The 22,805-nt window shown below is 60.7% G+C and overlaps 6 protein-coding genes across 6 annotated transcripts, besides 1 other annotated feature; all 6 read right to left on the reverse strand.

Annotated features, from left to right (window-relative positions):
* Positions 1 to 282: 282 nt before the first annotated feature.
* LPMP_151160 (nucleoside transporter 1, putative) lies at positions 283 to 1,719 on the reverse strand (the record flags this gene model as incomplete). Its single annotated transcript, XM_010699189.1, has 1 exon — positions 283 to 1,719. The coding sequence occupies one exon, from the start codon at positions 1,717 to 1,719 to the stop codon at positions 283 to 285; it is 1,437 nt and encodes a 478-aa protein (XP_010697491.1).
* Positions 1,720 to 2,526: 807 nt separating this feature from the next.
* UFC1 (E2-like ubiquitin-conjugation enzyme, putative) lies at positions 2,527 to 3,051 on the reverse strand (the record flags this gene model as incomplete). The annotated part of the gene is made up of 1 exon (XM_010699190.1): positions 2,527 to 3,051. One exon carries the CDS (start codon positions 3,049 to 3,051, stop codon positions 2,527 to 2,529), a length of 525 nt encoding a protein of 174 aa, XP_010697492.1.
* Positions 3,052 to 3,698: 647 nt separating this feature from the next.
* Positions 3,699 to 4,520: a repeat region.
* A 231-nt stretch (positions 4,521 to 4,751) lies between these two features.
* Positions 4,752 to 5,927, reverse strand: LPMP_151180 (hypothetical protein; the record flags this gene model as incomplete). The annotated part of the gene is made up of 1 exon (XM_010699191.1): positions 4,752 to 5,927. The coding sequence occupies one exon, from the start codon at positions 5,925 to 5,927 to the stop codon at positions 4,752 to 4,754; it is 1,176 nt and encodes a 391-aa protein (XP_010697493.1).
* A 3,086-nt stretch (positions 5,928 to 9,013) lies between these two features.
* On the reverse strand, positions 9,014 to 10,474 carry LPMP_151190 (hypothetical protein; the record flags this gene model as incomplete). Its single annotated transcript, XM_010699192.1, has 1 exon — positions 9,014 to 10,474. The coding sequence occupies one exon, from the start codon at positions 10,472 to 10,474 to the stop codon at positions 9,014 to 9,016; it is 1,461 nt and encodes a 486-aa protein (XP_010697494.1).
* A 1,156-nt stretch (positions 10,475 to 11,630) lies between these two features.
* On the reverse strand, positions 11,631 to 17,162 carry LPMP_151200 (hypothetical protein; the record flags this gene model as incomplete). Its single annotated transcript, XM_010699193.1, has 1 exon — positions 11,631 to 17,162. The coding sequence occupies one exon, from the start codon at positions 17,160 to 17,162 to the stop codon at positions 11,631 to 11,633; it is 5,532 nt and encodes a 1,843-aa protein (XP_010697495.1).
* Positions 17,163 to 19,039: 1,877 nt separating this feature from the next.
* TOP2 (mitochondrial DNA topoisomerase II) lies at positions 19,040 to 22,759 on the reverse strand (the record flags this gene model as incomplete). Its single annotated transcript, XM_010699194.1, has 1 exon — positions 19,040 to 22,759. One exon carries the CDS (start codon positions 22,757 to 22,759, stop codon positions 19,040 to 19,042), a length of 3,720 nt encoding a protein of 1,239 aa, XP_010697496.1.
* Between the last annotated feature and the right edge of the window lie 46 nt (positions 22,760 to 22,805).

Below are 22,805 nucleotides of genomic sequence, written 5' to 3' on the forward strand. Positions count from 1 at the left end.
AAGGAACACGTACGCGGTGAGACGCCCAAGAGGACTTGCCCACTCCCCCCCCAAAATGAAGGAACACAGCAAACCAAGCAAAACTGAAAGATGATACGACATGAGGGAGGAGGAAGGAGAGAGATGGTTACATTGTCAGCAAGATGAAGAGGAAAAAGCAAAAAACACGTGTGCGTGTGCGTGCCGCAGGTGTGAGTGCGCGCCACAACTAGAGAGCGAAACACCCACATTCGCACACGTGGACATCCCTGCACCTCCACTTGAATGCCTTGACGGGAGACTTTAGTACCGCTCGCGGATGGTCTGCGTCATGATGCTGAGAAGGGTACCAATCACGCCGCCGACGAGGATGGAGATGCCCATCAGAGTACCGGCAACGAAGCGCTTGCCGTCATTGTCGATGCCCTTCGACTGCGGGCCAAGCACCAGCGCCATCGAGACCACGTAGCCGTTCGAGAAGCCGAGGATAACCTGCATCACGTAGCCATACGCCTCTCCCGGGATGTAGTGGTACGAGTGCAGGAGCAGCAGCGGCACGAAGATGACGCGAGCAAAGGATGCCGCCACGATGATCCAGTGCTGCTTGCGCGACCGCGGCCACATGAACTTCAGCGACGGTGAGAAGCGGCCGAGCATATCGAACACATTGAAGATGAGCACAGCGATTGTTGCAAACCACTTCGAGTTCGGGAACGCGCTAACGGCGATACTGGGGAACAGGAACATCGTGATCAGGAAATCAAAGCCGCAGGCGACGAACATCCACTTGATACAGCACAGCGTGCTGACGATGGCGGTGGCCACGAGCATCTCGTTGCTCTTCGGGCGTCCCCCCTCACTCGGCCACCTATCCTTTCTCGCCCCACCCAGGTATTCGTCGAGGCTGTCCTGCTCTGTCGCCGAGCCCTCTGACTTGGCGGAGGACACTTGCAGCTCATCCGTGGCCGGCTCCCTGCTCGCCGAAGACTTGTGACTCTCCTCCTCATCCAGGTGCTCGTAGGGGCTGTGGAGCACTATCCCCAGGCTGCCGGTGCCCGTCTTGCTCTTTGCACTACCGAGATCACCGAAGTGGCTCTTAGCGAAGTTGTTGTAGCGGAGTAGAAACAACGCAACAAAGGTTGCGGCGTGGATACCCACGTCCAGGCCGTAGTAGAGCTTCGACTGCTTTTCCACGCCCTCGTACGTGTCCGGCAGCACACCCTTTACGACGATCTGCAGCAGCGAGGTCAAGACGCCAGACACGCCGACCCCACCCATCATGATCGACGTGAAGCTTGAGGGGAAGGCACTAAACATGCCGTACGTCGTGAGATCGAAGATGCTCTTGCCGAGGCCGCCAATGAAGCCGCCGCAGCAGAGCGTTGCCACGGCACCGGCCTCATTGGTGCCACGTACAGGCACCACCATCAACACGATAACCTCCATGATGAGGATGAGCAGGCCACTGAACAGACGCGTCTTAATCGGGATGCGGCGGAACCAGCTGAGCAGCGTCAGCGGCTCTATGACCAGGCTTGTCGAGAGACTAATGAGGTTGTAGTAGGTCATGACGTTGTTCCAGAAGTTCGCATGCCGCGGAACCGCGTCCGGGTCGTGCATGGCGTAGCGGTAGTACGTCATAATGTATCCAGGCGCGGAGAAGATGGCATTGGTGGGCATCATCATGGACACGCCGCACATGAACGCGACGACGTACACATAGAACTCGCCCGCGGTCATTGGCTACCACTTGCGAGCCCTGCCCGCCGCCTGGTAATCGGGGACGGCTGCGCCGTGCGTGTGTGAAAGGTGCGCGAGGGTCACGCCAATCTGCGGGTAGGAAGTGAAGAAGGACGTGAGGTGCAGGGGGTCGGGGGGGCGTAGCTTAAGGACTTGAGCGACGTGTGTGTGTGTGTGGAGGGGGAGGGAGGGGGGGCAGGATGTAGTGGTAGGGGGGGGGTTAGAGGAGGAGAGAAGAGGGGAGAAGGTTCACGTGAGTGTAAATACACGGCGTAGGAGCATACACGCTTTGCAGCGCCTTTTCTTTAACATGCTTGCCGCGTTGATGTAAAGACTCTGTGTCGTGCTCGCACGCCACCACACAGGCCTCCATGGACATGCGCGTGAGTGATGTACCGCCTCGTGGTTCACTGCTCTGGAGAGTGTGAGAGAGCAACTTTGTGCGTATGCCACGTACGCCCCTCTCTTGTTTGTCGATTGAGAGTGGAGGAAGGCGAGACGGCAGAGAGGTGAGGAGGAGATGGGGGAAGAGGCGTTCAGAGCAAGAGGAGTGCTTGAGTGAAGGAGGAAGTGGGAGGTTGGGAGGAGGAAAGAGCCCCCAAATTACGCAATCCTATGCGGCTTACCTGCTTTCCCTCCAACTGAGTCTCCGCTCCTCCCTCTTGCCACACCGCACACACTCAGATAGTAAAGCTGCCTCCTTCTCGTTTCCTAGAGATATGGTGGATGTGCGACAGTACCGCGTCCCCCCCTCCCACCCTACTCTCCGGCTGCTCTCTCCTGTTCTCGTTGCAGACCCCCACCCCATCACTTGCTATGTTCAGCAGTCGTGGACAACGCAGCTGCACTGGCGGGCTTCAGACGCCCTTCTTCAACAATAGCCGGCACCTCAATCGATAGCCACGGCCCAAGTCCGAGAGCAAGGGCGTGGCTGAGGCCGAAGTACGGCACATTGCGTGCCCACAGGGGGAAGAAGTGCGTCGTCATGCAGATCTTGCCGCCCCTGTACATCTTCACTGTCTTCCCCTCAAGCTGCGGCAGCGCAATCTCCGGAGGTGCCTGCGGGTACGTGACCGGGATGTCGAAGTTCATCTCGAACTCGTACTTTTCGTTCTTATAGTAGGTCCAGCAGGTGCCGTACCAGCGTGTCCCTTGCGGGTTGCTCTCCAGCTGAAACCAGTGCGAGTCGCTCGCCTTGTTGTTCTCGACATAGGCGATTAGGGAGGCGTACTCCTCTTTAAGCCGCACTGTCCACTTGTCACCATCACGTGGGCCCGCCTTCGTCTTCAACAGCGGAATGCGCGAGACGCTCTCCCGCACTGACGGCTCCATCTCTCTCTCTCTCTCGTTGTAAGGAGTAGCGGCGGTGATGTCGCCCTCCCCTTCGCGTTGGTGTTTGCTCAGACGAGTTGTTGCGACTAGGTGGCGAGTGAAAATAAAGCAGCTAAAGTATGCGGGCCCCGATGTGTGCGCGTATGCGTGACTGGAAAGACTAGGCCGCCTTCTGAAGAAAAGCGATGAGCAGATCCAAGGCGTGAGGGCGGGGAGCGGGGCGCGCGTGGGCCAAGGTAAAGGTGAGAGGGAGAGGGAGATCTCACAATGTGAGAGGCCAACAAGCACATAGTAAAGGGTGGGGGTGATGGTGGTGGTGAAGTGGATACTGTTCGCTCTGCGAGGAGAGAAGCGTATTCCACCCTCTGTGGATACTCACCGCAGCCACAAGCACAGTCCCTTTTATGAAGGTGGTGGTGGTGGTGGGGGGAATGGAGTCTTCTCCACAGGGAACGGCTGGCGTCCAGACCCGACTGCTCCTCGTGGCACACCGTCCACTCGACGGTCTCGTCTCCTCGCATTTTCTGCACCGCGTGTTCTCCCCCCTGCCAAACACCCGCCACTGAGTAACCACCACCTTTTAGCAGCCCCGCCACTCATCTCGCACCTCACACCATCCATGGGCGCACCGCCGCCTTCTCTTTCGTCCCTCAGCGTCTCTCTTCCACCCCCCGAACACGTCAGCAAAACAGACGCGGACAGAAACCACCGCCCACCCGCTTGCCTCTGTGCAGCACCGCGGTCAAGCCCTCGTCGTCCTCGGGCGATCCGATCTGCCAGTGGGTGGGGCCATGCGCCTAAGGGGCTTTTGTTGTCCCTTCGTCGCATACGTGCTGCGCGATCGGCGCCACACGGACTCGGGTGGACTGCACGCCTTGATCCGAGCGGGCCGCCTTCAGGGTCCTGCCGAGGACGGAGGCTGTGGTGTCTGTCGTGCGGGTAACAGGTGGTGGTCTAGGCGCATGCCGGGTGAGCTTGAGGAGGAAGTCTGCCAGCTGCAGGTCAGAGCCATCTAAGAGCCTGCCTGCAGGCCATGCTTTACCCTCTGCTGCGTCACACCGTAGCATTCCATAACATGAGATGGTGACTCTCCACAGCGGAGTCCGGGGGGCTCGATGATACAATGCGGAGCGCTCTCGTCATGCTTTTAGCTTCTCTGCTTCATCAGCGCAGCCGGTTGGATGTGGAGGATGCCGTATGGTTTGCACTCACGTGCATTGGAATCGATCGGTGTGGATCTCTGCGCCTCTGTTCCGCTCATCACCGGTGCTCTGCCGGCCTCTGGGTGCCTTGCGTGGATGTGTGATGTACCGTGCCAGCTGTTCTAGACAGCGCGTGCGCACCCTCTTCGCGCTTCAGGATCCAGAGGCCTGCTTCAGGACGGTGTTGTTGACCGGGGCTCTCGCTGTCCGCATCTGCCATCTCCGTCGAGGGCACAGGGGGGAGGGGCATGTATGAATGGCTCCCCCCTTCCCCCGCCTCTCCTTCGCACATCCGCTACACTTGCAGAGCCACGCACACGCTCACACACACACACAGAGACACAGACAGACAAGGACACTCCGGAGCGGAAGACGCATCCACCTACGTCACCAGCCACCAAAGAGCGGGAGGTGGAGGTGGTGGCAGGGAAAGCCTATCAGGCGGCGCGTGACCTCTTGCGAGGCAGAGACGCGGTCGCTCAGGATAGGATTGGGATGTCAGGCACTTGAGGCGCTGACCCCTGCGCCGCTGTCGCCGCGTCTCTGCTTCGCAGCTTGGAACAACTTCTCTAGCCGCGCCACCTCCTTGGCCTCCTGCCGCTGCTGCTCCAGCTGTTCCTCCGACTTCGGCCGGAACATGTCCCGCGACTTCCTGACGTGCTCGTCCACGGCATCGTGGTCGACGATGGAGATGAGGTCAAACGGCAAGAAGCCGTAGCGGAAGAGCGCGCTCGCTCGGTTCAGCGCAAAGTTGTAATGCCGGCACAGCTCCTGCCCCGGCAGCACGTCGCGCAGCGTGACGAGGGTGATGGCCCCCTCACCACCGAGCACGGAGGAGGGGCCAATGCGAATGGCGCAGTTCGGCCGATTGCTGTGATTCACGAGGTCCAAGTACGGTACCAGCGCCACCTCCGCTGGTTCCGGTATCTTCTTCAGTCGTCGCCACCGACGCTGCAGTCGCCGGAGAAAAAGGCTCCCACCGTAGTAGTCGGAGGGTGGCACATGCTCCACTCGCGCCAGCACCAGCCGTGTGATGCGCTGAAGGTGCTCGATTTTGAAGGGCAGGTTAAAGGTCTCATGGATGGCTGTCAGAGCAAGATGGTACTTCTTGGTCATCTCTTCGTAGCTCGCGCGTTGCCACGAGTCGAGGGCCATGCCATACATACCAAACACGAATTCCTCGTTGAAGTCTTCATCGTCCAGCATGCGGGCATACGGCGTGGCGCCGGCGCTTAGAATCTGTGCTGCCTGACTCACCTCCACGGCCGAGCGTACGCGTGTTATGTCAGGAATCGCAGCGATGATGGCGCTCATCTGCAGCCCCAGGTAGAATTGCGGGGCCATAATGCGGAACTCATCATCCGCGATGGCGTCCCGCACCTTCGCCAGCGTTATGTGCGGTAGGCCATTGGGCATCGTCGCCATATTCGACACAGTTAAGAGCGCTGAGAGGGGGATGGTGGCGAGTGGTTTGTTGGCCGGCAGCGGGGTGGTGCGGGAGTGGGAGAGGAAGAGGCCGCGGAGCTGCGAAGACCGAGTGCCGATGAAGGTCTCCTCGTGTAGGTGCACTTTGAAGTGCGCCGCGCAGCAGTGGAAGAAGTCACCGGGGAGAGTCGACGAGGGTCCGTAGAGCGCCTTGCCGAAGCAGCGCGAGACGGCGGTGCGCTGCAGCATTGGTCCAACAGGGAGGCGATCAGAGAAGTGGGGGAGAGGGGCGTGCAGCTTCAAAGGAACGGAGGAAACAAATGAAGTGTACGATGCGCAGAGCTTTGAAAGAGGCTTGTCTCTCTCTCTCTCTGCGTGTGCGTGTGTGTGTGGAGTAGAGGACAAGAGGAGAGGGGTCACAGTACGCCCCTCCCTTTCCCTGGCTAGCTGTGTGTCTCTTGTGTCTTGGTCTCCGTGGTTGTCCTTCTGGGAGGCTACAGCGCTTGTGGGAGCGGTGCGATGACACACCCGAGCGAGGCCCCCTTCTTGGGTGGTGGGAGGGAGAAAGAGACAGGGGTGTGAGGTACCGCATATAAGCAAGGAGAAGGGCAACACGAGACAGACGTGACGTAGACGTTAAGGGACGCGGGTTCAGCAGAGGAGAGAGGTACACGAGAGGAAGAAAAGGCATCCACCTCGCGTACCGCGCAACTCGCTTCGTTTTCAGTGCCGTGGGATGAAACGCGCCTCCCCCTCCCCCTCCCTCCAATACGACACAAAGAGGGGGGGTGCGCTGATATACGCCGGGTTTACAGAGACACGCGCGGACGTGGAGCTTCTCCACTTCGCTCATCCTCTTGAACAACTTCATTGCAGCGCGCATTCCTGTGTTTCCGCTTTCCGGTTGACCTTTTTTCATTTGCTGCCGTTCTCTCTCCGTGTGTGTGTGTGTGTGTGTGTGTGAGGGGGGGGGTGAGTGTAGCAGCTTATATTTTCTGCAAGACACGGGACGAGAGTCGGTAGGAGTGGATGGAGGGGCGGGGGTGCAAGAGGAAGAAGGAGAGGGGATGGAGAGACTGGGGTGGCGCTGGTGTATGTCGATGTCACGCCAGCAAGTGTGTGGTACGCCTCCCCCTCCCTATTCTCCTTCTCACAGAGCTAACTCAATCGATTGAAGCAGAACTACCTGAGGATGCACAGCACCACTATGAACCTCAGCACAGTGTACAAAATGCCGCCGTTCGACCTGCGCGCAGCCCCTGGCAGGTCCTCAACGCTCATGCCGTAGACCAGGAAGCAATGGAGATTAGCGGAATGAAGAAAGCGCTGATCACTGCCAGCACACGTATCCGCTCGGTTTCCTGGCATAACGAGATCTAGAAGAGCAGCTACAACGATGAAGTTCACGTTGGAGCTGAGCTCCTCGGCGAGGGAGCTCGACGTTTGCCCAGCCCCGCATGATCTCCCGGTACTCTACCTGCGACGCCGATATGTGTAGCGAGGAGGCAGCTTGTGAGAATGTGTCCCGCTTGAGCGCTAAGGTACGCCCATAGCCAGAGGAGCGTCACTTGACTCGGCAGATGTCCCGTGCCATGGAGAAGAGATGGTGCTGCGTGGTAAAGCGACTCGCCTTGTGCTAGTCGAAATCCACAATGCATTGAAAAGTAGCCCGAGTAAAAGGTGCCCACCGTCTCTTTTATGAAGTGCTCCACACAAAGGAACTGCACGCCGCACAGCGACGGTGACGCAGCAGCGCCGTCATCCTCGCCAGCCTTACCTCCTCCGCAGCGCACTCTCATTAATCGCTGTATTTGCTGTCCACGGCAGCGCTGTGCCGGAGGTGCTGTCCGGGGTCCCGTCGTCTTTGCCGCTTTCCAGCCAGCTCGCCACATCGAGGCTGTCAGCGGAGTCGCGGTTGTTGGCCATTATCGAGTGCTTCTTCGATGCGCCTACGTTATTCGGTTCAGCGGCGCACTCCGTCGGTGATGCCAGCGCTGTGCCATGGCGGCCATCGCTGCTTTCTGAGTCGCTGCCACCGTTCACCCTATGCGACCACGACCCACAAAAGTGACGCTGCGCCGCTGTCACCGTACCGAGAGAGGGAAGGCGTGAAGAAGGCACCGCCAGCGAGTACCAGGGCCGAGCTCAAATGTGCCTGCGTTGTGGCAGGCCGCTGATGCTGTAGACGACGAGAGCGTGTCACGTGGAGCCATTCAAAGCGTCGGTGCTGGAGACGCTGACGTCCGCGCGCGTATGGCCTATGGGGAGACTCCAGGATCGTTGTTGCCACAGGCGCACCCCGCCACTTGCGCGAAGCGTCTTCGACACTTTCTACTACGCCAGCTGAGCGTGATCGTGATGTGTCGGTCTTTCGTCATCCTTGTCCTTTGCCCAACGGCATGCACATACATAGAGAGAGTGTGTGTGTGTGTGGACAAACTCCATGAGGGGAGAGGGGAAGTACTGGTGTCGAGTGCTCAGCAAAGCCTGCGCACACAGATTCACGTGGTGCGCTGTGCGTGACGCTATCGAGGGACCAAGACGGGACGGAGGGAGCCGTCAGAGAGACAGAGGGATGGTGAAGGGGGGGGGGTGGAAGAGCAAGAGGCAACAGAGATGGAGGGCGGGACGCCGCAGCTGTGCTGAAGCAGACACCCAAACACACCCAGACGCCAACAATGAAGGGGCTGTGGTGCATGGTCACGAGGGAGAGGCCTGCGCGGGAGGTGGGGGTGGGAACAGAGGGAGAAGGGAGAGTGAAGAGAGGCTCGCGTGATAGGAGAGAGAGAGAGATGGTGGGTGCATAGGAGAAAGCCGCTGAGCGCACGATGCCGGCGGAGGGAGGGAAGCTGTTTGGTGGCAAAGGGGGGGAGGTGGAGGTGGGGAGAGGCGCACTAACGGATGTAAGACATTTTCGCTCACTTTTCATTGTGTTCATGATGCACCAGAGCTGGCTGTGCACGGCTACACACACACACACACACACACACACGCCGGCACGGCAGCCACCACCATTTTGTTGGCGGATGGGAGGACACATCCAAGCCGGAAGAAGGAGGCGTTGGGTAGTAGAAAAGGCGGCAAGTGACGCGAAGGACCATCACCGTTACGTCTGAGGAGAGGAGACAAGCAGCGCTAGGCGGGGCGTCAACGATGCGGCGGCGAAACACGTGCTGTTCATTCGTTTTGGGGCGGTGGGAGAGAGAGAGGGGAGGGAGAGGGCATTGAATTCGTGGTGCCGTGGCGCCGCTCCTAGCGCCCTACCCTACCATCCTCTACCCCATCACTTCGCTCACAGCCGCGAGGCGCCTTCCCTCACTGTTTTGTGCTTCTTTTCACTGCGGTTGCCTGGAAACGAGAATCGACTGCAATCGCTTGCTTGCAGCAGAGGGGGCGAGTCCCGACGAGGGCCTGGCACGCGAGCTGTCCTCCGCTGTCACTCCACCTTGAAGTGGCTTTTCAGAGTTAGGTGCTTTCTCGCACCTCCCAAAGGCCTTCAGCGTCGGGAGCTTCTTCTTTACTAGGCCCGCCTGGACCAGTGCATCAAGGGCACTTGGTTGGGTGGAGTACAGGTCACGCAGGTCCTGGGCCATGGGGCGGTAGGAGTATCGCACAAGTCGTGGGACTACGTCGTCGGCGTTTGCAATTGCGTTGCGCTTTAGCTGCCGCCGCTCGAGGCCGAAGGAAAGCCAGACAGGCTCGGCCCGCACCATGTACTCGCAGAGGCGTGCTTCGATAATCGCGACCACCAGTCCCTTCAGGCACAGCTCACCCAGGGTGATGATGTGCGGCGGGAATGTGAAGCCGGCCGGGTGCTCCTGTTCTGGCATCAGCAGCCACCGCAACTGCCCAAGGAGTTGACGCACAAATGCGCTCTTGCGCGAGAAGGCCTCCTCCTCTGACTTCTCTTGTAATTTGGCAGCCCGTGCCGCTTGTAGCTGCGCCAGTCGGGTCGTGGTGTTGCTGTCATTACCTGAGGTGCTCGCAGCGCCGGTCGTGCTGTCGGAAGCGGCGGACGACGACGATGCATTGGCAGCCCAAGACGCAAGCAAATCGTTTTCGTAGCCGCGCGACGCGGAGGAGCTCGTCGCGACGCCGCCCAGCCCCATCGCGGCTGGCGAGCTCGGGCCGTAGTGCTCTCGCAGTGCCACCTTGTCCAGCGTGTACATGCCGCACATGTCGTATACCGTCTCCATATTGTAGCTGCACGACATGAAGTCGAGGAGGTTGGAGTAGTCCTGTATGAGGCCGTTTGGAAAGAGCCGCAGAAATGGTCCCATTAGGCACTCGTGCAGCACCAGCGCTCCTTGATGGTCGAACCCGCGCATCCCACCCACCATGCGGCTAAGGTAGGTGTCACGGCTGCTGCCAAAGTGCACCATGCCAGCCTCTTCCAGCTTGACGAGTATCGCATAGAGCTCAGTGCGGCCCTCTCTGTCCAGCTTGGAGAAGAGCGCGTGGTACGGCTCCACGCTGTCGATTCCGAGGTGCTCCATGAAGGTTGACAGCACCGCCTCGGGGTTCCACCGACGCGGCCACTCGGCCAGCTGCGAGTAGTGTAGATCCAGCAGCGCGTGGTCCTTGCGACTCTGATGATCCAACCAACGCGACACTGGTTCGTTGCACAGTTCGCACCACTGCGGGTTGCGAAACACCCAGTTCCGCTTGTCGATCTGTCCGTGCATCATCGAGTAGATCGGAACGCTGCCGCCCTCCGTCGGGTATGGAGGCCGCAGGACGTTCGCGCCACCGTCTGCCGCGGCGTTGGCCACGGTGATACGTACTCGGGAGGACATATTGGAGGTGGGCCGCAACGCTCGCGCTGTTACGGCGACGGCGGCGCGGCGAACGCACGACGAACTCAGAAGTGACGACGTCGTGGGCATCTGCACGCGGCAGGAGGACCACACCCACACAGGGAGGAGAAGGGTGTAGGGAAAACCCACCCGCCGAGAGGGTGGGGTGTGGGGAGGGCTGCTGCACAGCAGAGCGGCAAGTAGAACTGTCGCCGTTGGTTGTCCTCTCCTCTCCGTCCACTTTCTAGCCCAGCAGCTGATGAGCTGATCTGGAGGGAGGGAGAGGGTGAAGGCCGTAGGAGGGAGGGGGGAGGCGCGCACAAGTGCGTCTCCTTCCTCCTCCCGAGGTGGTCTGTTTGCTGCTGAGGGCGCACTACTCATCAAAGGCGAGCACAACGGAATAGCGTGCAAACACGCAGGTAGGGAGAGGGCGGGGTGAGGGGAAAGATTGCGCACAGTCAGGGGGGAGAGAGAGAGAGAGGAGAACGATTGGCGAGGAGGATGTAAGAGAACGAAGGTGACGGCCGAGGTCGATGGCGCCAAACACCCTCTGCAGGGCAATGTGCGACGCACTGCCTCACTCCTTTCCCCTACACGCTTTCTCTCTTCGAGAACCCTGCACTACGACGTCAACGCTGTGGGGGTGGAGCAGACTCTTACGCCGTACCTCGTCTGTACAGAGAGGGGAAGGGGGAGTGAGCAGCCTTGCTTCCGCGCTCATACGTACACTCATGCCTTGCGTATATGCTGGGATCGCTGTAGAATCACCTTCATGAAGGTACGCGGCTTAGAGCGGCGTTGAAGGCGAGGAGGAGTGCGCAGACGTCGGCGCCAGCGGCGCACAGCACAAACGCACAGGCGAGCACCGAGCCCTTGATGCTCTCCTTTTCCTTTACAGATGGGGGGAAGGGGGGGAGAGAGAGTGGAGGAGCGGAGGGAAGGGGTGGCGTGTCACTCACATCTCCACCCGGCTCACATCCGTGCTGTACATCAGATGGGTGGAAAACACACAGAGCCCCCCCAAAGGAGGCCGCAACGAAGAAGAGGGGGGAGGGGGGGGCCCGCAGCAACAGCGGCCAACACTACCACCGCCCCACCCACCCCTCCTCCCCCGCACACGGACACGCGCCTTAACGCACCTGGGAGAGTCGGCCAGTTATGATTCGCTTGCTGAGACAATGTGGCTCTGTGTGCGGCAGCCGTGCAGCTTTGCTCGATGCAGACGCCACGCTAGCTGAAGACTCTTTGCGCACGCGTGACGGTACTTGTTGTAGACCTCCGCGCGGCTAGCGAAGGCTGCCACAAACGCCTCCGTTATGGTGACAGCGGCCAGCTGGGCGGGAGTGCGGTGCAACGCGATGTACTGCGCACTCGTGGGATCCGCAGCGATCTCAAACCACTGCGGGTGCACTGCACGCAAGCGCAACATTATGTGCGACGACACCGCCTCGCCACCAGCCAGCTGAGCACACGGGTCATCCTCCGACATCGCCCGCTGCGCGCCCAGGCCGTTGGGGCTGAGAAGCTGCACACTTTGGAGCCCGCTCATGGGGGAGCACCGCGGCACCTCTATCTGGTGATGTCTGGCGGACTGCCTCATCTTCAGCCCCCGCTCATGCAGCCACCGCCGGCACCAATAGCCTCGACCAACTCGCTGGATCGTCTTGGTCACCTCCAGCACCTGACGTTCCCATCGCTGCTGCTCGCGCTCGCGCTCCTGGCGAATACGCTGTAAGTCCCGAAGACACACGTGGTGCAGTGCGGTCTTGTAGTCGCCGTGGCGCCGTGCTGCAAGACTGCGCTGCAGGTGCGCCTCGTAGACATCTCCAGTGCAGAGGTCGAGGAGGTTGCGCATGACGGGTGCATCAGGGGCGTTGGCCGATTCTCGTGCCGAAGCAGCGACTGATAAAGCCACGCTTGAGGTCGGTGAAGCAGTCAGGGTCATGCGTATCGCGGCGAGTGGTGCCCGTCGTGTGAGGACGGCGCTGAGTACCTCCACGTCTTGACAGAGGCGTGCCGTGTGAGCTGTGAGATGGTGTCGGTAACACCGTTGGATGCGCTGTGCGGCAGTGTTGAGAAGCTCCAGCGGCGTCTGTAGTCCTGAGGTTCGATGCGTTGGCAAGGGTCGGTGCTTACTGGCTGTGCCAAGGTGCCCCGGCAGCGACGCGGCGGCTGTCAGAGCCATCGCTGACACCGCCTCTGTTGGTGTGGTCGTCGACAATGGCGTTGTTTTCGTTCTTGACGGCGAGCTACACGCCATCTCGCACCGACCGCGGTCGCCATCTACAGCATCGTCGTCGCCGGGGGCTACGGTGGTCAGGGCAGAGCGGAAAAAGATGGAGGCACCCTTGTCCACCTCGGCCGCCGACGCAATGTGGGCTGAGTGCGCACGACTCACCGGCTGCGACGACGACGACGCCCCTCCGCCGCCGCCGCTGCCGCCTGCGAGGTCGTCGACAAAGCCACTGTGCTTTGTGGAGGTCCGCTCGGCAGCCACGCGGTGCTCTGTCCAGGCGGCACACGCCGCAGCGCGACGCGCCGAGGCCTCCTGAGCCCAGTGCACACGAATTTGCCGCTGCAGCCGCAGCGCGGCGGCATCGAGGCGTTCCTCCTCGATGAGATAGGTCTCCCGCGCAGAGCGGCGCTGTTGGCACAAGCGAACGGCGAGTCGCTGACGCCACCACTTCTGAATGCGCACTGCACGTACGCTAAGCGGCAGCGAGCGGGCCAGGAGGACTGGCGCCACGGCTGTCCAATCTTTGACGCCTCGTAGCATGGCGCTCGCGCGGTACGCTGCATGCAGTTGTCGGAGCACACCTGTTACCGCTGCTGTTGACGACCCCTCAGACGTAACGTCGCGTGGCGAGGTGCTGGCAGTGTCAACGGATGACGGCAGCCACGGTGCGATGTCTTTTCCCCTGCTCCACCTAGTGAGCGTGTGCTGCGACGACGAGGCGCTCAACGTGGGGGACGTCTTGTTGAAACTCGAATTGTCCCTCAGAAGGCCGACCGTTGCTGGCGGTGACGGTGCCGCAGAGTTGAAGGTGACCGCCGCACCCGTGGGGGCCGGCGAGGTTGTGCTTGCGCTTGCTGTAAGGCACATCACTAGTGCCTTTGTGCTCGCCTCCGCTTCATCCACGTCAGTCAGGCACACACCAGGAAGCTCCAACAACGACGGCTGCGGATGAGCAGCAGCGACCGTCTCCCACGCAGGACGGACGAGATCGCCGGGGTGCACGTGCTTAGAGGCTTGACGCAACGCCTCGCAGACGACACGCTGCGTACGGAGCCCGCGGACCAAGTCAGCTGACCAACGAATGTAATTCCCCATGCGGCGCACGTCACCCTTCGCTGTGCTGGGCGGTTGCGCTACGGCTACGGCTGCCTCACAGACGCTGGCTTGGGAAGGACAAGAATAAGCTGCACCCACGTTCATCTCCACAGCCTTTATCCCTGAGCCACGCACGACCGCCGTTGTTGTCGAAGTGCTGCCCATCGCCTGCAGCATGCGCCGCCATGCTACGAGCGTCTCCTCCACGGTGCTTGGCCCGCTCTCCTCTGCTGCTGCTGCTACTGCTAAGGAGGCTCGTGCCTTCTGCGGTGGGACTGCATCGGTCCTGGCAGTCAGGCGGGCATAAACCAGCGCGTCCACCGCTGCGTTGTACGTGTAGTGCCCCGCTGCGCCACCTGCATCGCTGTGCCTTCCCTGCTGTGATGGCTGTGCGCTGGCAGCAGCAAGAGCAACAGCTATTCTTGTCCCCGCTGCATCACCACTTTCCTGTGTCCCCTGTGTCGCGTGCTTGGCGAGGGGGAGTACCGTGGCGACGGGCCGCATCGTCTCCGCGGCACTCCGCAGCACAGAGCTATCCCCGGAAGCGCCTTCGCTCACTCCCTTCTCACTAGAGACATCGGCGATAGCGTGAAATGGGTAGGCCGCGGTGATGCCACTAGGAGCCACGATCTCCGTGTGCGAAGGCCCTAAGGCCGGCAACGTTGCCTCGTCGTCCTCGCTCTGGTCGTCACCCTGTTGCATAACCGCCGTCGCTGTCGCCGCCGCCGCCGCTTCTGCCATGACGGTAGGGGCCACCGGCGACTTGCACTCAGGCGATGCTGGCGAGGGTGGGACGGAGAATGTGTGCAGGGGCGCTGCACCCCGCGCGTGCCCTCCCCCGCGAGAATTTGAGTGACTGTATTGCTCGCCGGGGCGTCGGCAGGTGCTCTCACACTGCGGCGGGTCGTAGAGACTGCGCTGCGCGGGGTGAGGGCGGTGGTGCCGGCAGCACTCTGCAGAGTTCTTTAGACGAGGCAACGCGACGCAAGCCTCCAGCTGCCGGTGTTGTGCCAGCCACCGCGCCTCCATCTCTCGCACGTTGGACACAGAAGCCGCCAGCTGCTGCTCGCACTCCGCGTGGAGTTCGCGAAGCTGCTGTTCTGCACCTGGGCTGAGCTGCTGCGACGGCAGTGGGCACAACGGTGGCAGGGGCCTCCGGTGCTGCAACTGGTGTTGCTCTGCGATGGTGACCGCTACCGCCGCGGCGAGGGAACAGTTTGGCGTGGCAGGCGTGTCCACCGAAGCGGGCGAAGCAATCCACACGGAGCTCTCGTCTCCACCGCTGCCGCCGGTGCTGCTGCTGCGTACGCCCACACACTCATGCGTCGCTTGTCGCGCACAACTCGCTATCAGGGATTGGCGTGCGCTGTAGGATAGTCGGGAGAGAGCCAAGTCATCGTACTGCTCCAACGCCTGAGCAGTACGATGATGCTGCGCTTTCAGACTCGTCATCACAAACTGCATTGCTTGCCGAGCGGCTTGCACCACGCGAGCCGCGTCGGCCGATATCGTGGACGTTGTTGTCGCCGGCCCTGCCAGAGGCGGGAGGGAGCCAGCGGCTGTGGCGTCCGACTGGAGAGACAGCAGCTCCGAAGTCATGCTGGGCGTCGCCAGGGATGCCGAGCATGGCGTCAAGATCGAAGCAGAGGCGGCACTTATCGCGGCGTGTGCGTCGTCACGCGGCACGCCTCGAGCGGCCTTTAGCTGCAGCGGTGTCGAGGAGTCCATCGCATTGGCCACAGAGGATGTCGTGACAGGCGCGTTAGTGGACACAGGCAGGACACGGCACCGCGGCGTAAAAGCCTCCACCAGGTTAGATGGAGACTGGGCTGGAGGTGGAGTGTGGCTGCCGGTAGCGAAGACACTGGCAGCGGTGCACGGTACGCCGTCACCGGCACGCCAAGGGGAAGAGGGGGACAAGGCAGGGACGTGGGTACTGGCGGTGGACCCTAGCCGTGACAGTGCCGCCCGCAGCAGCCATCCCGTATGCGGCCTTTGGAAGGGAGCGAAACCGACCTGGCCGCTAGCACAACCCCCGGCGTCGCTGTCGTACACAACCCATCCATCCGCCTCCTCCTTTTCATCAGCGTCGTTGACTGCCATGGTACGCGACACCAGTTGGGTCGCGTGATAGGACGCGGTGGGGCTTGGCTGGGTCACCGCCACCGAGGAGCTCCACCGATGCAGCTTCTCCTGTATGTCATGTGAGTAGAGGGAAATACTGTCCTCGTTCTGAGTGCCGTATAGCTGCTGAGCCGCACGAATGCCGCCGTCGTTTTCCACCTCCCTGTCTTCGGCTGCGGGAGTCCCAACGTGATTAGTCGACTGCAGACGCTTGTGCAGCGCACCGCCAGCTAGGGCGTGGGCTTGATAGCGACCCTCGCCCAGTGCGCGGCTGTCAGTAGCAAGGGGCGGTAGACACGTGTGCGGTCTCCACCCGTTGAGGTTCGACCGTTCACCAGTGACGATATCGCGCCTCGGTGGTGGCGAGGGCGGCGGCGCGGCAAGGATCGCTTGTTGGCGAGCGGTGCCAAACGTCCCCAGCGTGCTGAGCGACGGAAGGCGGAGCGATGGTGACCCGCCGTGGCCGCCCTGCACAGGCGCGGAGAGGCGAGTCGCCCGAGGCGGGGGGCGAATGGCAGGCATCTGCGCGCTGCTATCCGGAGCGCCACGACTGGAGGTTGGTGGAAGCGCCAGCGTCATCGGAGCAGCACGGGGGAGCTGTTGCAGCTGCCATTGAACGAAGCAGATGCTCGCCGCGGCTTCGCACCTGTCTAGTGTCCCGTCCACGCCATCGTCCCTGAACTCCAGGTTGAGTTTGTGGAGGTGGTGGTTGGTATTGCGGTTCTGCCAGGCCCGCATAGAGGCCTCCAGCTGCTTCTGCAGTCGCGCTGTGCGGCTTGCCAAGACCGAAAAGACGTGACGGTCTTTGTCGCGGCGCAGAGCCAGCGGGGTCTGCCGCCGCTTCGATGTTGTACCCGGGGATGAGGGCAATAAAGAGGAACTCAGCAGTGAGTCCACAGCCTTCCCATTCGCACCGAGAGGACCTGAGGTGTCGTGGGTAGTGGACGGAGCAGCACCAGCAGAAGTGGCGGCCTCCTCTGAGGCTGTGTCGGCCGCTGCTGTTGTAGTTTCAGCTACGGGGCCCAAGGCGATCTCCCCGATGGCTGCTTGACAGAGATGCAGGCACTGTTGTAGCTCAGGGAGCCTCTCCTCCAGTAACAGCATGTTGGCTACCTTGTGGGCGCCGTGAATGTAGTCGAAGATGACGACGACGGCATCATCTTCATTGGTGTCGCTGTCATGGGGCAGGGTAAGCAGATTCGTCAGTTGAATCTTCAGGGAATCGATTTCCATGGTGATGGCGCGCGATTACGCACACTCGCCTGTGCCGCGGAGAGGGGAAAGTGGGAAGAATGAAGGAGGGAGGGGGGAGGGGGAGGCGACCAGTGGGGAAGAGCAACGAGCAAAAATGATGCGGTGCTTTAAGCTGAGATGAAGATCAGTGCTGAGGGCGCCGTTAATGAGAGGCACTGAGAGTGACTGTAGGGTGGTGGAGGAGCGTTGCTCTCGCTGGTGATGGTTCCAAAGAGTAAAGATGCAAAAGAGAGAGAGCGAGAGAGATCGTCTTGTCGCGGTTCAGCTGGTGTCTACACCGACTGTACACGCGGGACCGGATGGGGGAGAGAGGAGGGGTGGTGGTGGTGTGGCGAAACAACGCCTCCCTCCACAGAGGAAAAAAGAGTCGATGGTGGTACGGTCAGTCCCCCAATACGTCAACGCAGCAAAGCGCGCGTGTGAGGAGGAAGTGGACGAGCGAAGCGATTGGTCATGCAGGTTTACGGCGGCGCGTGGGTCAACGAAGAAGATCGACGGGCCTTGGGAGTTCGCGCGCACGAGTGGGGCAGTGGAAATGCAGCCCCCCCTCCCGTGACAAGCGAAAGCAAACGAACAAAAATAAAGGGGGTGATGCAATGGGAGGGAAGCGGAGCTGGAGAGAATAACAGCGAAGGGGGCAAGGAGGCCAGGACACACATGCAAACATAGACACGTGTATGCGGGCAAGCCACGTTAGGCTCGACGAGACATGGATGCTCCCAACAGTGGCTACCAACATTCGTTTTGCTGTTCGCCTACGGATCTGGTCACATCCCATGTGGCTCGGGTGAGGTGGCACGGAGACTTACGCCCCTAATAAGCGGAAGGGGCACACTTCCCCCCCCTCCCCCCCTTCGCAGAGACACCCTTCCACCCAATGTACCTCGAGCAGCGTGACTACACTACACGAGAAAGCGCCAGTGCAGAAAAGGGAAGAGGGGCGAGCAAGTGGCATTCTGCCGCCTATCACTTCGATAATGCCCCACGTTCTTTTGGTATTCCGTTTCTTTGGGCGAATCTTAACGCGATAAAGAGGCCCTCCCCTCCCCCAACACCCACAGACACCCACACACAGTGAGCGAGAGAGAGGGAGAGAGAGAGAGCGAGAGGGCGAGGGCGAAGTAGTCGGGGAAAGAGCGAGCACTGGCGTATACAGACGCAGGCACTAAAAAACTGAGTGAAGCGCCCACCCCACGCACACGTACCTACGCCGCCTAACATTATGATGAAAAAGGCTAAGGACGTCAACGACGGCGGCGGCACGGTTGCCGATTGACAAGCCGAGCAAAGAGGAGTGGAAGAGTCGAACCAAACACGCGCGCAGCGGCGAAGACGAACCGCAGCCACCCAGCACCCACAACCTCCCCTTTCCCCACCCCGTCATGATCGCCATCATTACGGGCAGCAGGCCGACGTGCCACTCAAAGCCCCGAGCCAAAGAAAAACAAAAAGCAAAAACCCAAAGAGAGGAGTCCTGAGAAGTGCCCCCATGCGCACTCGCACAGCGCCACGCAGCCTCGACAGCACGCAGGGCTGACAAAGGCGCAGGGGGAGCCGAAGAAGAAGAGAGAGAGGGGGAAGAGGAGGACGGGTCGAGGACAAGACCCCACTTACCTCTTCAGCCATACAGCAGCGCGTGCACCTCCGTTGGGGAAGTGAGGTTATTGCTTATTTGTGCGTCTGCCAACGTTTCTATGCCAGCAAAAATGGCCCTCCTCCTCCTCACACTCTCTCTCTCTCTCGCTTGCGTTTTATGGAGAGACCCACGCAATCAGGTGCGCACCCCCCCCAGCAATGCACAAATTCAGAGGCGCATGACAGGCATACGTCACGCACACGCAACGGAAGTGCCTCGCTTAGAGCAAAAAGTGGGGCAGTCTCGGAAGCAGACGGCCAAGTTGCGCGCCGACAAGCTGCGCTGCCCGTGTCGTGAGGCTCATCTTGGCGCGGCGCTTATTACCGGCCAGCTTTTTGGCTTTGAGTGCTGCGCGTGAGCCCATCAGCCGCTTTCCCACACCGCGAGCGGCGTTGTCCGAGGACTTAGCGCCACCGAAGAACTCGCCAGGACGGCGCTTGCTCGGCGGCGGTGTCTCGTGCTGGCAGGCGTGCACGCGGTACGTCGTCGCACCCTTCGCGGACTCCTCGAGCATCAGCAGCGGCTGCCGAAGCGACGGCAGCTCCACCCCGCCTGTGATGCTGGACGACCGCTGCTCCTTCTGAATCGAGTTGACGAGCACACGTTCATACTCCTGGAAGGTCTTGTCGAACTTGTCGAGCTCCGTCAGCCACATCCTCACCGGTGTTGTCCTCTTCAGTTCCTCAATCTGCGCCTGCGTCTTGGCGATGTCCTCCTGGAGCTTCTCGGTGCTTGTGCGGGTGAAGAAGGTAATGGGCTTCTTCAAAATGTAATCGAAGCTCTCATCTACGCGCACGAGGCCGAGCTTCACACACGTCTTGGTGAGCGTGTCGTCTGTTGCATTGAGGAAGTCTATCTGGCCTTGCCGGAAGTGCTCCACAAACTTCCGCGTGGACTTCAGACGGGCGAGGTCCATCTCCATCAGCCCAATCTTGCGAGTGCGGCGGCGCTTGTACAGGTCGAGGCGGCGGTCGTAGTGCCACTGTAGCACCGGCGCGAGGTTTGAGTCGATCGGGCTAAGCGTACCGGTGGGCGAGAAGACGGTGCCGTTGATGTAGACACGTTGCGCCAGTGCCAGATCCGCCTCGCACTCCGCCCATGTTGTCAGAGTGCCGTCGCGCACGATGAGGTCGATGTCGATGTGGTTGGCACCTGAGTAGTCGGCGATGCGTTGCACAACATCCGTGTTGGCGAGGGACGAGATGTGCAGGCGGAACGCCTCGATGCTCGTCATCCACGGAATTTCGGATATGTGGAAGCGGCCATTTGGGTGGGCGGTGTATTTGCCCACCGCGATGAACTCATCGTCGGGGCCGCGCCGCACCGTCCCCTGGAAGCCCACCGCCCACGGCACAAGGTTGCGCACTACCTGCTTGGCCGACTCGCCGTTGATCATGGCTCGCACCGCCGCTGAGACGTCGAGAGGGTGGAATGGCGGGATTGTCGTGGCAAAGCCAAAGCCGATACCGACGGCGCCATTGCAGAGCAGCATCGGCAGGATGGGGACGTAGTGGTGAGGCTCCACGGGCGTTCCCTCCTCGTCCATGTAGTCCAGTAGTGGGTCGTCCTCCTCGGGGAACAGCAGGCGGGCAAAGCGGCTGAGCTTCGTAAAGATGTAGCGCGGGGCGGCGTGGTCGTTACCGAGTTGCTGTCGAGATCCGAACTGACCCTCCGGCACGAGCAGGTTGATGTTGTTGCCGCCAGTGAAGTTCTGTGCCATCTTCACGATCGTCTCCTGCAGCGAGACCTCGCCGTGGTGAAACGCCGACGCCTCTGAGATGTAGCCCGACAGTTGCGCCACCTTTGACGCCTCGGAGCTGTGGCGCCGCAGCATTGCCCACAAGATCTTCCGCTGCGACGGCTTCAGTCCGTCGACGCAGTGTGGAATGGCGCGGGCGTTGCCGACGAGTGCGAAGTGCACCATCTCCTTGTGGACAAACTCCGGAATCGTCAGTGACTTTTTGCTACGGTCGATGTCGATCTCGCCCTGGAAGGCGTTTGCCTTCGTCATCCACTCCTTACGCCATTCCACCTCAGCTGCGTCGAAGACGCTATCGAGCAGCTGGTGGTCCTTCGCGTCGACAGTGAGTCGCATGATGTTCTTGTCCATGTCGGCGAAGTACTCCTTCCCCTCTGCCGTGGTCGACGTCCCGAGGCCTTTGTAGTATTTGGCCGTGTAGCGCGCCGTCGGGTGGGCCCGCTGCCAACGGTGGAAGTCACGGAAGCTGTGAAAAGCGATCACCTCCTTCGACTTGCCGCTCACTTTGATCTTCACAATGGGGGTCGAGAAGAGGGAGATGTAGCCGGGATTGTTCTGCAGCAGCGTCGGCCACAGCGACTCGAAGGCGTTGATGACGAGACCCTTAATGTGCGAACCATCTGCGTCCTGATCAGTCATGACGAGCAGTCGCTGATAGCGCAGTTCATCCGGCGTTCGGTACTCCTTGCCCAGCTCCAGCCCTAGCGCAAGGAAGAGGTCCTGCAGTTCCTTGCACGTCTTGAGTCGCTTCAGGTTCTTGTTACGCACGTTCAGCAGTTTGCCGCGCAGCGGGAACACACCGCAGTACTTTTTCTGGTCGCTTGAGAGCGAGTTGAGGGCGAGCGCCTTGGCAGAATCGCCCTCTGTAATGATGAGGGTGCGGATGTTGCGGCCGTCTGGTCGAGACGAGGTGGCATCGACGAGCTTTGTGATGGAGGATATGAGGGTCTTGCTGCTCAGCCGCCGGCCGGCGCCGATCTCCTTGTTTAGTTCGTTCGCGAGCTGGTCGTCCATGCTGTTCACGTGTGCCTCCAGGAATGGCATTTTCTCGAGGTACTTCTCCAGCGTGTTCTTTGGCACGCGCGGCATTGTCACTGTCGACACGAGCCGCGCCTTGCTCTGCGAGTCGAACTTTGGCTGCGCCTGAATGAGGAAGACGAGCACGGTAAAGTGTCGCTGCACCCGGTTCGTGTCCACCACCTTGCCCTCCTTCTTAAAATTCCGGCTCAGCGAGTCGAGGCAGGAGTCAAGGATGTCGATGGCGGCGTTGCAGTGCGTGCCGCCATTGTAGGTGACGACGCCGTTCACGACGCCAACAATGCGCTTGGGGCTCTGCGTCAGCTGGGGCACATACGCGACACTGCCGTTGGGACTCGTGTGGACAAACGGCTCAGGCGGTGTCGACCCGTTCGGGCCGGGTAGCGAGTAGAGCCGCGCGTAGTCGGTAAACGTCTCGAACCCGAAGGGCACGTTGTTGAGCCGCACTTCGATCTTGGAGAACATCGCGGCGAGGTCCATGATGCGCTTGTGCAGCACCCGCTTCATGTCGAGAGAGATGGACGCGTTTGGGAAGCCAAAATGCGCATAGTCGGGCATAAACTTCACACGCGTCACATTCTTCTCCTTCGGATCGACCCGACTCACGCGCGGCGCCGTCGCCATCCGCATGTGGTCCGTCCAGCTCATGTGGAACTCGCGGCCGGCGGTGCGGCAGATGACAGAGAACTTCGTGGAAAGAATGTTCGTCAGCTTAGCGCCGTAGCCGTGCCGACCCGCTGTTGTCGAGGTTGAGTCATTGTTGTAGTTGGAGCTAGTCAGCAGGTGTCCAAACACCATTTCTGGGATGTATATCTTGTGCTCTCTACTGCGCACAATGGGGAGGCCGGCGCCGTCGTTCTCGACCGTGATCTCGCCTGTGTCGGAGATGCTGATGCTGATGTACGTCTGCCGTACTGATCCTTTGCTGTTGTTGATGTTATCCGCCGCGTTGAGCAAAATTTCGTCCACGATCTTCAAGAGACCCTGGTTCACCCGCATCGTCTCCCACACCATCTTGCCTTTCTCCGGGTCGAAGATGTACATGGGCGTGGGCTGAGTCTCGATGCTGCCCACGTACATCTCCGGCCGAAGGAGGACATGGTCAATCGGGGAGAGCTTCTTATACTTGGAAGCGTCCGTCATTCTCGTTGGTGCTTATATGTGGGAGGAAGTGTGTGTGTGTGTGGGG

The sequence above is a fragment of the Leishmania panamensis genome, assembly GCF_000755165.1.
Source record: "Leishmania panamensis strain MHOM/PA/94/PSC-1 chromosome 15 sequence".
Classification (NCBI taxonomy): Eukaryota; Euglenozoa; class Kinetoplastea; order Trypanosomatida; family Trypanosomatidae; genus Leishmania; species Leishmania panamensis.